Here is a 16,450-nt window from a genome sequence, read left to right as displayed (position 1 = left end):
ACATCAAAAATTACAGTAATGCGCTACAAATGTAGCAGGATTTATCCGGAGTGTTAAGTTTGAATACAGTTCATTTAGGCAATTAATAATAAGGTGGGTAGTTCTACAAACTCAAGTAAGTATCTTTTATTTCGGTGTAAATTCGTACGCAAGGAAGGCGATCGAGATGCAAAACCGGTTATTTACAAACAGTTAAAGAGTGTTCAGATAATACGACTTCGATTCATTTCTTATTATTATAACACCAACTGTGACTTTCAGCGGTACAGTCGGAAGACAAAATCGGTCTTTTTTTTCCTGTATTTCCTGATAATTTCCGTAAATAACAAAAATTTTAAAGGCCGAGAAACTTATACTATTTCTTTTGTTGCAAAAAGTATTACATTACACATTTTTGTGTTTTGTGTTTACAAATATTGAGTGAACATTATACGACGCTACGTCGCGCCCCCTAGCGACAAGAGACTAATGATTGTTTAAGATACCAACACTTTGTAATGTTTACACCGCTTTGTTATTTGAAGAAATATATTTGTAGTCTTTCGACTTCGTGGAAGCTCCTTTTCTATATTTGCAGGGCGCGGGCGTAGGTTATACTCGCACTCTTTACAATATTATGTAGGTAGTACTTAAAAGATTATAACAAAATTGTAATGTCCACCGAACACGCGTCTATCGTGTGGCGGAGGGAGTAACTCAGAGCAGTGCCTAGGACTTGCGACCCAGGTGTAGGTTTAAGGAGGCCTCCTTTGAGATGCGCATCAACGCTCACCTTCACTGCTCGAGTTATACGTCCCGCCTAGCCAAATTAATCGTAATAGATAACAATTAATTAGTTTGCACAAATTAATTATTGAATGAGTCTAGGTTAAGCTACTAGCAGGATACAACAAGTGTATCGTGCCAAGCCAGAGCCAAGACTGCCTTAGCGGCGGTTGCACCGTTTGTTTCGTAACGTCAGAATAACTTGAGTAATATAATAAATGATAAGGTAGATGACTATCGAACGATGTGCTAGGTGGCGCGATCGTTGCATCTGTTGTTTATAAATTCCTTTCTAATTGCGTATGACAGCGCTAGTGTTGACATATTTATAGATGATTATTTTTGTTTGGTCTATGGTAATATCATCTATACTCTATACATATAATAAAATGGTAGGAAAGTCAAAACTGCACATTGAATTTTTTTAAATATACTTGGGGTGTGATCTACAATCGATACCGAGGCCAAAAATATAGTTTTTAGAATTTTTGTCTGTTTGTCTGTTTGTCTGTATGTATGTCCGGGATAAACTCAAAAAATACTGCATGGATTTACTTCAAATTTGGCACGAATATTATTAAGAAGTCGGGTCAACATATAGGCTACATATTATCACCTACAGGAAACGAGCAGTGAACCTTTATTTCTTCAACACATTCTGTAACAACGTGTAATCTAACGACGCATATTTGAATTTTGTTGTTATTTTGTTAATAACTATGCTATATAAGCTAGCTTTACACTATAAAAATCACACAATATAAGTTACTAAGCCGATAAACATAATTAAATGAAAATAAGTGGACAAGACAATTTTAAAGCAGCGCCATCTATGAGATTTTTCTGTAGATATGAAATGTAAAGAAGAAACGGGTAAATGAATGTTATTTTAAAAGGTATAATCGTAGGTATTTTTGGTGCTGTATAGCGTTCACGGAGACGACGTCGCGGGCAGCAGCTAGTAAACAAATAAAATTGGAGTGTCTGTTTGTAATATTAAAATAACCGCTTTTTACTAAATGCATATGGATGTATACACGGTACATAAACCAAAATAGCATTTTTTACAATTTTTGTCTGTCTGCTTGTTCCGACTAATCTCTGCACCGGCTGGACCGATTTTGACAGGACTTTCACTGGCAGGTAGCTGATATTTTTACATTAATTATGTAATTTTATTTTAGAAATTTATTTATGCTATAACTCTGCGAACTGAATAATAACTTTTTTGCTAAATTAAATAGATGATTTTGAATACAAAAACAATGATTTTATAAATAAGGCTGTAAATTTTTCAAAATTAGTCTCCGTCGCATCTTCGTCATTCCTCGTGGCATTGGTAAAATCAACTACACTAAGTTGGCATTATTGATAGTTTTAATGGATGAATGATAGACATCGTCGTCCTCCAGAAAAATACAAGGAGGCTCAAGATCAACGACAGCGTTTCGCACGCTGTAGTCGCGGTGACTAGACACACCAACACCTGTGTCTATTAGACCGACGACCGTGACGACGCAAATGGACGCTTTGTTGCGAGGGCAGCGGAGACAATGGAAAAGAAAATCCTTGAGCTTAGTCTAAAGATGGCCATTCACCATAGAGATGCCGCCATAATTGAGAATGAGCTCGAAATGTTGGAAAATGTAGTGGTGTGAAGACATCATAATATTGTAAGTATAAATTGTGCGTAGATCAAATTGTAATGTATGTAAAAAATATAATAAGCAATAAATGTAATAGCATAGGTATAGGATAATGTAATTATAATGATAAGGCTTTATATATGTACTTAATAAGATAGGATTAGTCATGTAATATATTAATAAAAATTAAAAAAAAAGTAAAATGCCTAAAAATATTTTCTAAGTACACAAAAAAGTACCTACCAACAATAACATAGTTTAAGTGTACATTGTAAGTAGCAAATAAGTGTACATATATTGTAGCTAGAAAATAAGTGTACATATATTGTAGTTAGCAAATAAGTGTAAATATAATCAAAATAATAATTATAAAAAAAAACAATATGTAGAATAGTCTTGGTCAGTGGACTCCCGTCAATTTTTAGAGATTCTAAGGCTAGCCATTAAGTTTTCTAAAGCTGCAGTGAAGTACCAATGCATGTTTAAACAAAAAAAAAATTAAACTGGAATGACAAAAGCACGGGCATTATAAGCCCGTGGATATATATACACTTACAAAAAAAAAAAATGGATAAATGATTTTTTTTTATGAGATCGTTCAACGAGTTTAGACAAATATTAGCAAAGGTAGATTGCATGCTATTACTTTTATATGGGAAAATAAAATTTTTATACGATTTATCTGTTAAAGTACCGGAAAGATCATAATCTACATATTAATACGTGGCGCAAAAACTTTGTATCCCTTTTTACGGAAATTGCGCGGACGGAGTATTATGAAATTTTGCACACTTATCGTTTGTTAGGCAAAGAGTGCAAAATGCTATTTTTTTAACTATGCATAGAAAATATATTAAATTAATAATGTTTAGACTTATAATTTAAATTAATTATGTTCGAATTTTGACCACTGGGCGACCACTAGTCGATTAAAATAGACAATAGATAGGGGCGGCATTTAGGAAATGTTAATTTGTAGTCGTTTCTGAGTGTTACATCATTTGCACGTCGATCATGTATTGATGTGTATGTACATTATATTTTCGCAGATACACTGCGATTCAAAGGCCAGGATGTTGATCTAATCAAACTCCTCTTTCATAGATTCCTTACCTCCCATTTTATGTATATAACGGATAGCCCTTTTCTTCATTTCATTTATTTTCATTTCAAGACGTTTAACGTGAATCGGTCTCAAAAAAAAAAAAAAAAAACATTCATTAGGTATACTAAAACATTTGATTTCAATCACAAATAAGCAAAGAATGAAATATACATTTATGATAAAATTTTATTTTAATCGATATTTTTTAGTTCAAGGTCTATGTATGCACTGCCAACAAGATATTCTTTATTCGTCATATTTAAATATAGTCTTCCTTGACGAAAAGGAAAATTTTCAGGAACAGAAATTAAACGCAATTTCATATCATTAAGGATGTAGTAACCCTGAAAAGATAATTTTTAATTATTCAATTGTAATACCATAAGTTGTAAGTAACGATTCACTTCAGCCTATCGCAGTCCACTGCTGGACATAGGCCTCCCCAAGTTCGCGCCACACATCCCGGTCTTCCGCAATCCTCATCCAGCCTACACCGGCAATCTTACGTAGATCGTCGGTCCAACGGGCCGGAGGACGTCCCACACTGCGTTTGCCAAGACGCGTTCTCCACTCTAGGACCCGTCTACTCCAACGGCCATCGGTCCTGCGACACAGATGACCAGCCCACTGCCACTTCAACTTGCTAATTCTGTGGGCTATGTCGGTTACTTTCGTTCTCCCGCGGATAGAAGTAACGATTAAACAATTTATAATAATGATGGTATCGCTTGTGCGAGTTACTTTATAAATGTGTATATCGTACCGGTTTTATTGGACATTTCAAAACTTCCATGGGTCGTTGGGACACTGGGTTACGATAGTACGATTCTTTGACCATTTCGAAAAAAATGTTGTCAGTGGAAAGCGAAGCGCAAATAGTTGTATGGAATTCAACAAAAGTTCGCTTGTATGCGTTTGAGAAAAGCTGATAAACGTAATAACTCGCCTGAAAGAAAAAATCAAATATCATCATCATCATTCCAGCCTATTGCAGTCCACTGCTGGACTCCACAAGTGCGCGCCAAAAATGCGTGAACTCATGTGTGTCGGCTTCTTAAGTTCCAAGGTGTGAAGTGGAACATTGTTATTCCTTAGTCGCCTCTTACGACACCCACGGGAAGAGAGGGGTGGCTATATTATTTGATGTCGTAGCCACACAGCAAACACAAAGTCAAATATAATAACAATAAATTTATTTATAATTATTGAAGAGAAACTTTTTTAGAATCGTTCTGATTTCAAATTCTATGAAACGAAAAGTGCCTCACAATAAAGAAAGAAACGCCTAAATGTATAAGAGAGAATGAGATAGAGTATATGACTGCTTAAAACGCGTAAGCGACGCATTTTCCACGGCGCTTACGAGCTTGTGATCATCGCGATAGAACAAATCTCACCGGCCTACCTTCCTATGTCTTTTCAGAAGTTTCACTTCTGCCGTGTGTGAGGATTGCACACACACATTTTTGCTCACACACTTAACGATGTTTTTCTTAACGGTGGTTTGATAAGATGATGATAGTAGGACATACATGATCATTTGTCAGTGTCAGGTACTTTCATAGTCTTTAATAAAACATCTTCTATTACATTAGATCGATTAATTTATTCCTATATGCTTAAAATTGTGACAAATTTAGTTCTTATTTTAATTTATTGTATTATTTTTGAAAATCGACGTCACTATATTCTACTTCAACCCTATTTAAGAAGATACAGGCTTTTCTACTTTAGACGACAGGCGTTTAAAATACAGTGTACAGATGTATTATTAAATAATTAAAATAAGCATATGCAAGCACCACCAAACCGAACACCCTTCATCATCATCATCATCATCTTGGAGCACCATATAATAAATAAATAAATAACAATTTTTAGAAATAAAATACGAATATATTGTCATAACTTCCAGTTAGAGAAAGTCAATAAACACTGTAATTGTGTTTTGATTATTATTGTCGTCAGCTTATTAAGTTTTATGTATGTATGTATGTAAGGATGTATGTAAGTATGTATGTATGTATGTACGTACGTATGAATGTATTTATGTCAAAAGCCACTAACGTTACTTTATATTTCCTCCCTGTTTTTTTCTTCTTTTCTGAATTTTACTAATACCCGATTTTGCACACCTACAAACCTCTGCTCTTGTACGTCCTAAGGTTGGCTGGTACAGAATGCTTTTAGCATTAAGCCCGCCTTTTGTACAATCCTTTTATTTATTGTGCAATAAAGTATTAATAAATAAATAAAGTCGGATAAGCGGTCGGTCCTGGCGGCCATGTATTCACAATTACCCGCAATTTATAAAAACATTGTTTACGATGACGATGCTATTACTCTTTGTTTACTAACTGTTGTAAATTATTGAGTTGTTGTATATTTTTGACTACTGTTATGTTCCCATGATAAATGACAATGTAATAAATGTACTATTATCGTACTACCTATATCTAATTTATAAATATATGTTAACTATAATGTACATCTTTTAACATCTGTATGCTGAAGAAATCTGTATGAAATCGCCTAAGGCCGAAGCTTGCGCCAATACCTAAAATACCTCAGTAATTTTACATAGTATTAGACAATCAGTTCGGTGCTAGTTACGCGAGCGCACACATACTAAATAATCCTTTGTCTCAAACTTACATAAAACTTTGAATTTACAGTGTTTTTTACGTGTTTATTACGAACAGTGTTGTGTTTCATATTATAGTACTTGTTTCAAAATCAAATTCTATGTGTATTTTCAATTATTTCTTTGCTTTTGATAGTGCTTTTATTGAATAAGTTGTAAACGCGGTGACTTTTAGTGACCTCTAAATCATCCGTTGTCACATAAGAACAAAGACTTTAAAATTCCGCCTAGCTTTTAAACTTCCTCTCTGAATTGGTTGCAATATTCAACCGAATCGTATATTGAGTGTTTGGTCTAGCGGCACGGGGTCTTGCTTTTGTAGTCGCGTGCGCTGTGACGAGCCTGAGTTCAAACCCCGCTTCACTTGGAATTTAAGATTTTTAAATATTAGTTAAATTTTATCAAAATGAAATTTGCTTGCTGCAACTTGACGACAGGTGTCTCTGAGTGCTTGTCGTGTTCAAAGTGTAGTAATAATTATCACATCAAATGCCTATATCCATCTGACAAACGGAAAGAATTACCCACAGATACAAAAAAACATTGGATTTGTCCGGAATGTACGGTGGCTCAGCCAAGATCTGCTAGAAAGGATAGTACACCTGTGCGAGTGCAATCGATGTGTCATTTGCGCAACGATGTTGATAATGTCAATGCTCGTAGAGGCGCCGCATCTGAGGTTTACGATGATTGTGTCTTGGATTTAACTGATAGGACATCGCTTATCGACGTAATTAAATCTGTTATGTCCACTGAATTGGCGAGTTTTAAAGCGGAAATCAATGTTATTATGAATCCAATTAAAGAAGAAATAAAATTAATTAAGAAAGAATTTGAAAATTTTAGAGAAAGTTTGGAATATATTAATACGAAATTCGAAGAAATGGTTAAGCGCACGGATAGTTTTCAGGAGGAGATTAAGGTCTTATCTAAGAAATGTATCGAAATCGGTAAACTGAGTAATTCCATTGAAAAAATCGAGTCCGAAAACAATAATCGAGAACAATGGGCTCGTAAGTCTAATGTAGAAATATATGGAATTCCCGAAAAGAAAAATGAAAATCTTATTTCGCTGTTACAGACTATAGTTAATAAGACAGATCTACAAATAAATATGAGTACTGATATCGATTTCGTTACTAGGGTGGCCTCTAAAAAGTCTGAAAATAAGAAAACCAAACCGATTATTGTACGTTTTTTATGCCGATGGAAGAAAGATGAATTTTTATCAGTTATCAGAAAATTAAAGCTCAGAGGTACTGATATTGGTTTTAATGATGGTAACAGTTCGATATTCTTCAACGATCATCTCACCAGCACAAATAAAGCGTTATTGCAATCAGTGAAGAAGGCTGCAAGTGATAAGAATTATAAATATGTGTGGGTGAAAAACTGCAGTATTATGGCTCGTCGTTCCGATACTAGTCCAGTTTTGCACTTTACAAGTTTGAAAGATTTAAACAAAATTGCATGAGGATTATTGTACATATAGTTATGTTATTTAATTTTAATTTTAATGTGTGTTTGATTGTGTTTACTTTCATATTGTTATTATTATTATTGTTAAAATTGATCATGGTATATCGTGTGCTTTTGCGTTTTGGTTTTGGGTACATTATTATTATATATTGGGACATACTCTTCTTTGAGTACAATATTGGACTCTCTCTTGTTTTGACCTTTATATTTGTGATTATTTTTAAACTGATTGTTAATGGCTAAGAATTTCTCAATTCTGTATCAGAACGTCCGCGGCTTACGTACTAAAACAAACTCATTTTTTAGGAGCATCTTGGGTGTGGATTATGATTTTATCTGTTTGACTGAAACATGGCTCTGTGATGGTATTTTCAGCGAAGAACTGTTTGATTCTAGATATTTGGTATATCGGCGTGATCGTGAGTATAAAAATCGTGGTGATAGTATGGGTGGGGGTGTCTTAGTCGCAGTTAAGACAGATATACCGGTTCGATCGTCAGTATCAATTGATGTGAAGAATTTTGCTGGTGAAGTAATTAAAGTCTCTATTCCTTTGGAAATTGGACCTCTCCTTAAGCAGCTTCATATTTATTGTTGCTATTTTCCTCACAGTAGATTCCATGTTGAATCTCTCTGTGATTGTTTTGAACATATCACAAATGAAGTTTTGACGCATCCCGATGATAATTTTTTTATAATTGGAGATTTTAACATTTCGAACTGTATTTGGGATTGGGATGGGAAATTTATGAGCATATGTAACTTCGATGATAGTGACCCTGGAGTTGATTCTTTGTTCAGTTTCTTAAATATTACAGACCTAAAGCAATTTAATAGTGTCCCTAATGAAAATGGGCGATATTTGGATTTAGTAATTAGCAACTCTCACTGTGTTGTGAGTCGCAATGATTCTCCTCTTACAAAGGAAGATGTCCATCATCCCACACTTAAGGTGAAATTAAGTATTGCTTATGATAGATCTACTTTTTCCACTCCTCGTAAGGTACGGTTATTTCGAAATGCTAATTATAATGAAATAAATGAAGTCATATCTGGTATTGATTGGTGTCATTTGCTTAGTAACGGTGATATCTCTGATGCTATTAATTTATTTTATGATACTATTAACTCCATAATTTCGCAATATGTTCCAATAAAAACTTTAAAAGGCGATAAAAGGTATCCTTTTTGGTATACTAATGGTCTAATAAAAATAATATGTGATAAGTTGCGTTGTCATAGGCGATGGAAAATCTATGGTCGAGTATCTGACTACAACATGTTCAGCTATCTGAGAAACCGTCAAAAACAAGTCCAAATTGAGTGTTATGATAAATATATATATCAATCAGAATTAAAAATTAATAGGAATAGTAAATTTTTTTGGGCTTTCATTAGGTCTAAAAGGGCTTCAGTAAATATACCTAAAGATGTTTTTTTCAAGAATGAGTGCACCTCCGATGCAAGTAAAATATGTCAATTTTTTAACGAACACTTCAAATCTGTCTATTCAGCGCCGCCTAACATTGCTAGTTCTTATGGGTCCCAAGGTAATGTGTCTTCTAATAGTAATTTGTCGTTAGGACGTATTGAGCTTACCGTTGATATTGTTATGAAATATCTCAGGCAGTTGAATGTTGATAAGGGTTCGGGACCGGATGGCTTGCCACCTATTTTTTTGCAATTGTGCCACAAATCTTTGGCTTATCCGCTTCTGCTTTTGTTTTCTATATCTTTACGATCGGGTATCATGCCTGATATTTGGAAACGATCTTACGTTGTTCCTGTGTACAAGTCTGGTGATAGGCATAATGTTGAAAATTACAGACCGATTTCAAAATTGTCTACTGTTGCTAAATTGTTTGAGAAAATTGTGTATGACAATATTTATCCGAGTCTTAGACCTTTCTTAATGAGTCAGCAGCATGGGTTTGTGGACGGGAGATCAACGGAGAGTAATTTGTGTGAGTTTGTCCATCGCGTTTCTATTGCCATGGATCAGGGTTACCAGGTGGATGTCGTGTATACCGACTATTCTAAGGCATTTGATAAGATACCACATGCAATATTGATAAATAAACTAGAAAGAGTCGGTATACATGGCGATCTACTTCGATGGCTTTCTTCTTACCTATATAACCGTAGCCAAGCAGTGACAGTGAAAGGGCATGTTTCCTCTTTTGTGCCCGTTTCTTCTGGTGTACCCCAGGGCTCGCACCTTGGTTCTCTACTTTTCAATATTTTTATAAATGATATACATAAAATTTTCGAGAATTCAGATATACTTCTTTATGCTGATGACATGAAAATTTTTAGGTGTGTATCTAATAATTCTGACTGCATACTACTTCAGAGTGACTTAAACAAATTGTGTGATTACTGCTCAGTGAATTCTATGTATCTGAACATAAAAAAATGCTACGTGATATCCTTTTCTCGTAAGACTAACACAATTAATTTTAATTATCAACTTAATCAAGAGACAATAACACGAGTTACCGAGGTGCGAGACTTGGGTGTTTACATCGATAGCAAATTGACTTTTAAGTCACATATTAATTTTGTTACTGCTAAAGCATTCCGAATGCTTGGCTTTGTGTTGAGAGTGGGACGTGATTTTAAAAATGTCAGCACAATTATTCTCCTTTATAACTCTTTTGTAAGATCTATCTTGGAATACTGCTCAACTGTATGGAATCCATTTTACAAATGTCATGTTGCTCAATTGGAAAAAATTAATTATAAATTTAAAAAATTTTTAAGTTACAAAGCTTCGCCGCATATTCAAGATATCCCGTATATTCCTTATTTAGAAAATCGTCGATTGGAGAGAGACCAAATATTTTTATTTAAGTTACTTCGTAATTTTATTGATTCCCCTTATCTAGTTAGTCATATATTATTTAGGTGTCCCAAAATAAATACACGTAATCAGTCCCTATTTTATGTGCCTAGAACTAGGACCAAATATACGCAGAATAATTTTACTTTTAGAGCATGTAAAATGTACAACCAATGTTTTCATCACATTGATTTTGCAACTTGTTCAGTGCAATCTTTAAGGAGTGAATTACGATATGCAATAAATTTTTAATTTTTAATTTATCATTAATTATTTACATAATTCATGAATTTCTAGTAGGTTGGTTTGATTTTGTTATAAATTATTTTAATTATAATTGTATTATAGTTGGTATGATTAATTTTTAATGTTGTATATATCTGAATTTTATTATCTTTTAATTATTTATTATTTAATTTATGATTGTATGAAATGTTTCTATTCGTACATGTTTACCAAATTATTCAATTTAATACTGTTTGAATTATTTATATTTCTGTGTGTATCGATTATTTCTGATTAATGTGTGCTTTTTAGCTTATTAATGAATTGTTTACTATTGGAAACTTTACTGGTTTATGTATTAGTTTTATATGATTTTTTTCTTTGTATTATTGCACTGTTTGTTTCCTAAATACAATAAAATAAAATAAAAAATGTTACTAAACATATTTGTGCGTGCGCATGTGTGTACGAGTATGTGTGCGTGTGTCTGAGTGTTCGCGTGCGCGTGTGCGTGGGCGTGTGTGTAGACAAATCTAACAAAATACATTACCGTGTAATCATCATCAAAGGGCCGTAACGTTTCACATCTAAATGAAAGGAAGTGAAGGGAATTCGTTCGATTATATTTTCTAGTTGCAACATATATATTTCTCATATATCCTCGTAAGTCCCCACGTACTTGTACAAGTACAAATTAACGATAACAGTTCAGACCTGAGATTTGTACTACATAGATGGAGTAACTGCCTAATGTACTTACCCAAGTACAAATGAGGGATTGCTCATTTACCGGGTAGTTTTTTTACATCGCTAACATTGCTACTGTTATTATAATTCTTTACTCTGTAGTCACTTCCGTCATGTTAGACAGGTTACGTCAACTGTTAGTGTTAGTGTCACTTTTTAGCAAGATGACCACGCGGTCGGCTCGTCGGCTAACACGAGGTAAGATTACCTGTTTATATCAATTAAATCATTTGTTTTTTCTAATGTTTTTAAAATGAAATAGTGCTTTTAAATTATGAATATTGTAAAACAAGCAATATTTGTAAGAAAACTATATATTTAGAGTGGTTCCTGATCAGTCAAAATAATTTGTACTTGACATGGTACGTTAGGCGTTTGTTACATAAATAACTGTTTATAATTTGTACTTGAGGTGGTACATTCGGTCTATATAACTACTGTTTTTTTTCGTATTTGTAGCTTTCGACGAAATACAAATAGCAGAACTTCTTAATAATTCGGAGTTCGAAGACTCGGATGATGAAGATGTGCCTGACCTGACCTCCCTGACCTAACCTAAACCTGTCTTCGGAATCTGAAGGTGGAGAAATAGAAATCGCTGTAAGTGGAGATGGATCTACTCGTCGTACTCACAGTGCTCGTGACCAACGAGTTGGACGTGGCCGTGGCAGAAGTACAAGTACAAGGGCACGACATACCGGGTATAGTGCCTGTACCATCAAAAATACGACGCTTATATGGCAATATAATATAATACGAGGCCATCTCTCTGGGTGTGACAAAAGGAGTTTATTTAAATGCTCTGACTGTAATGTAGCTATTTGCCTGAACTCAACAAGAAATTGTTGCAGTGCCTTTCATCGACAAGAGAATTAATAATAAGCAATAAAAAATGATTTTGAAAGTGATTTTGAAATAAGATATCAATTAAACTAGCACATAAGGAAGATTGTTATGTCCTCTATCCTATTTCAATAATTAAGAATAGTGATACTGTTATCCTCTGGTTTATAAAAGTAAATTATGCTAATATTGTCTTTGAGGGAGTATTTTATAAATGTTTTTAGAAGAAAAATATTGTTTATGTTGTAATAAAATAAAATATATACTACTAAGTGATTTTTAGAACAAAAATAATATTTAATTTTGATACGAAATAAAACCTTTTAACTTTTTTATATTATTTCATTATACTGTGTTAAAACCTAATGTACTTCCACAAGTACAAAATATTTTTATTTATTTCCTTTTTAAGAAGGTGCTATACATTACAAACATACCGTAAAAAATACACACAACGAACCCTCACTTCAAAAATTGCCTAAAATCGACATAATTTTGTCTCGGTCTGAAGCATTATTCTTAGTTTGTACTTGGTATAGTACAGCCGGCAGATATGACTACTGGTGTTAATAAAACACAGGACTTACGAGGATATGAGGTATTATAAAACGTTATTTTAGGTCGTTCAACACTAAAAGCCATTCTCTGGAATTCATTAAAAACAACATTACAACAATATACAACAATTACATAAAAGTATATATAATTATATTCTTATTTTTCTGTATAATGATTTAAGTAATGAAAACACTTAGTTAAGTTTTTTTTTTTATTAAAGTTTTACTGTGCGTATAAATCCACTGCAAATCGGATCACCATGATGTTTTGCTCGTCACAAAATAAAAATGAAAACACAATATTTATTATGAATCATTTAAATGCCCACAAATTTTACAATTGATGAACTTTCATCACACGACGATGTTTGTTACTTCTAGTCTTGGTCGAACAACTGTTATAAGATGGGTTGAACTGTTTGTACAGACAATTGCTTATTTGATATATCTTAAATTTTAAACCATTTTAAAATAAAACGTAACAATTGCACTGTAGTTTAATTAAAACAAAAAAATCGAAATTAATTTTAAGCGAATCGTATGAACATTGAAATGCAGAAAATTGGACTACTTATTAATAACAAATTTTTTTTAAATATCATATCAAAAATCGACCGTTTCAGCGGGGATCGAACCTGCCTCTCCGACTGACCGTGTCGGTGCTCTAGCCAATTAAGCTAATTAATAGAGCACCGACACGATTTTTGATATGGTATTAAAAAAAAGTTTAGAATTTCCTAATGAGTGGGTAACACAAAAATAAAATCGTACTTATTAAGAGTTAGAAAAAATATTACAAACCTTTCCATTGCAGGAAATGAAAATATAATTCGTTACATACAAAATTATAATCAGGTAAACATAAAAAAGTTTTGTCATAAGTATCATTGTGTATGTATACATGTAAAACAACTTATTTCAAGGGTCACTACCTTTTAAATGAGGCTAGATGATACTCTACTTTTATATCTTACACCAAAAATTGTTCTATTTATATAATTAAATATAAATACATAGTTGTTATTCATATAGCTATAGCAATTTGTAAAGTAAATGTTTCCGTTGATTGTTCTAATTTTTTATTTCGTTTTGATGTGATCTATTCAATTTACCTTCAACAGTTTTTACAATATTATTACTCTGCTATCGCCATTTTAACTAACTTCAATAAAAATTATTCAGCGAGTTTGAGTTTTATGTAGTATCATAGTATGTGAAAAAATTAGAATCGGGATATCATTTTTGTATTAGAAACGCAGATCATTATAGGACCCGATTTTCATCTAAACTGCACTTGTAAAACGTTTAACAAAATTCTACTATCCTTTTCTTTCTTCTAAATCTGACAGACCTTTTGCAATTATAATAAATTTGGATAATTTAAAATTTGGTTAAATGTCGCTTGAAGGTGTAACGGAACGTAACATGACTTCGTGTTTATTCACACTAATTATTATTTTATCAATATTATGAAAATCGAAAATAACTGTATTCAAATAGACCAAAAGCACTTTCGAATCGTCATTTATAAAAATTAAATTTTAAAGTAATTAATTAAAATTAATTAAGCATATTAACAAAATCAAATATTTATTTACAAAACTTATTTACTAACAAAATGTAAAAATCTTACTTACTAATATGATTATAAATTTTCATTTTAATCACATAATCTTATCAATAAAATATACCTTAGTAAGAAAAGTTAAGGCGAATGTTTGACTTGCTTTCGATATATATGTACATATATGTAATTTGATAACCGGATTTCTCGAGCGTTGCCGAGGCGGCGCGGGATTCGTCATTCGGAACTATAGTCCGGCCCATATAAGTGTATAATCTATGGTCCGGCTGCTCAAAGAATGCGTTTCTGACAGATCGTGAACGACTGGGCGATGTAACTTTGAACTGGCGTACAATTTACGGCAAAATTTTAAAAATCTTTCATTTACCTTATTAACGAGTGATAACGAATAATTATGCCAACTTACAATAAATGTAATAATTTTGGGTTAAAATTACCACAATTAATTAACCAATATAAAAACAATAGCTTTTAAAAGTCAAACCACGTCAAACGGCGCTGTTACAAGGTTATATCAACTGTTTGTTTTTGTAGTGATGTGACAAAATAACGAGGCAATTGTAATCGAATATTTTTGTAATCTACAATCTATAATATAATATATATAAAAGCGAAAGGTCACTCATCACGAAATTTCCGAAACTATGACACCTACCTGAAATTTGTCAGATAGACTCCTTATAGGGCGTAGACATGCGCTAAGAACGGGTTTTACGAAATTCGACCCCTAAGGGGGTAAAACGGGGGTTAGAATTTGTATGAAAGTCCTATGTTTTTGAAGTAAGGGACTTGAAATTTAAAATGTATGCTCTATAGATGGTTAGAAGGTGTCCAAGTAATGTATTTTTAGAAATCAACTCCCTTTTGGAGTTGAAATGGGGAATGGTAGGTTGACTCACTCATCACGAAATCTCCGAAACTGTAAAAGTTATAAACTTGAAATTCGAGTGGTGGGTTCCTTATAGGATGTAGACATCCGCTAAGAACGAATTTTATGATACTCGATCCCTAAGGGGATAAAACGGGTTTAGAATTTTGTATGAAAGTCCTATGTTTTTGAAGTAAGAGACTTGAAATTTAAAATGTATGCTCTATATATGGTTAGAAGGTGCCCAAAATAATGTATCGTTAGAAATCAACTCCCTTTTGGAGTTAAAACTGGGAATGGTAGGTTGAGTCACTTATCACAAAATCTCCGAAACTATAACAGATTCAAACTTGAAATTTGGCAGGTAGGTTCCTTATATGGTGTAGACATCCGCTAATAACGGATTTTATGATACTCGACCCCCAAGGGAATAAAACGGGGATCGGAAGTTTGTATGAAAGGCCTATGTTTTTGAAGTAAGAGACTTAAAATTTAAAATGTTTGCTCTATAGATGGTGAGAAGATGTCCAAATAATGCATCGTAATATATATATATATAAGAGAAAGGTCACTGACTCACTCATTTACGAGAACTCAAAAACCGCTGGATGGTCCATCCATCCAGGATGGACAAAGATGAATTTTAGCAAGGAGGTAGATTATAGTTAGTAGACGTCCGCTAAGAACGGATTTTGCGATATTCCACCGCTAAGGGAGTTTAACTGGGGTTGATAGTTTGTATGAAGCATACAGCAGCTATAAGTTCGCCTGATAGGTTATTTATACTGTAGCCTGAAAATAAAACTAAAAACGTGGTGTATAGAGAGGTTTTATAAAAAATAACTATTAAATTATGCTAAATTGTGCCTTTTAAAAAGTTACTCAGTGTGATAAGCATTTCAAGTGAATGAGATAAAAAATTAAATTTGCGTTAAACATCTTAATAGTAATGCGTGCGTGGTATCTTCATAACCACGCGGACGTAGTCGCGGGCAACAGTTAGTGTATTATATTACAAAGTCCCCAAAAGTGTTTGTGATCGATTCGCTCAAAATCTACGGAACGGATTTTCATGCGGTTTCACCATTGGAGAGCGGGCTCCACCATTGGCAAGAGGCAGGTTTACGAAACGGCCAAGCCGATT

General features: G+C 33.3%; 1 protein-coding gene across 1 annotated transcript; it reads left to right on the top strand.

Moving 5' to 3' along the window:
• Window positions 1-6,566: 6,566 nt before the first annotated feature.
• On the top strand, window positions 6,567-7,634 carry LOC123663942. Its single transcript, XM_045598581.1, has one exon. The coding sequence runs from the start codon at window positions 6,567-6,569 to the stop codon at window positions 7,632-7,634; it is 1,068 nt and encodes a 355-aa protein (XP_045454537.1).
• The last annotated feature ends 8,816 nt before the right edge of the window (window positions 7,635-16,450 follow it).

The sequence above is a fragment of the Melitaea cinxia genome, chromosome 21, assembly GCF_905220565.1.
Source record: "Melitaea cinxia chromosome 21, ilMelCinx1.1, whole genome shotgun sequence".
Lineage (NCBI taxonomy): Eukaryota > Metazoa > Arthropoda > Insecta > Lepidoptera > Nymphalidae > Melitaea > Melitaea cinxia.
Note: the sequence above shows the minus strand (reverse complement) of the source record. Positions and strands in the feature narration are given on the sequence as shown.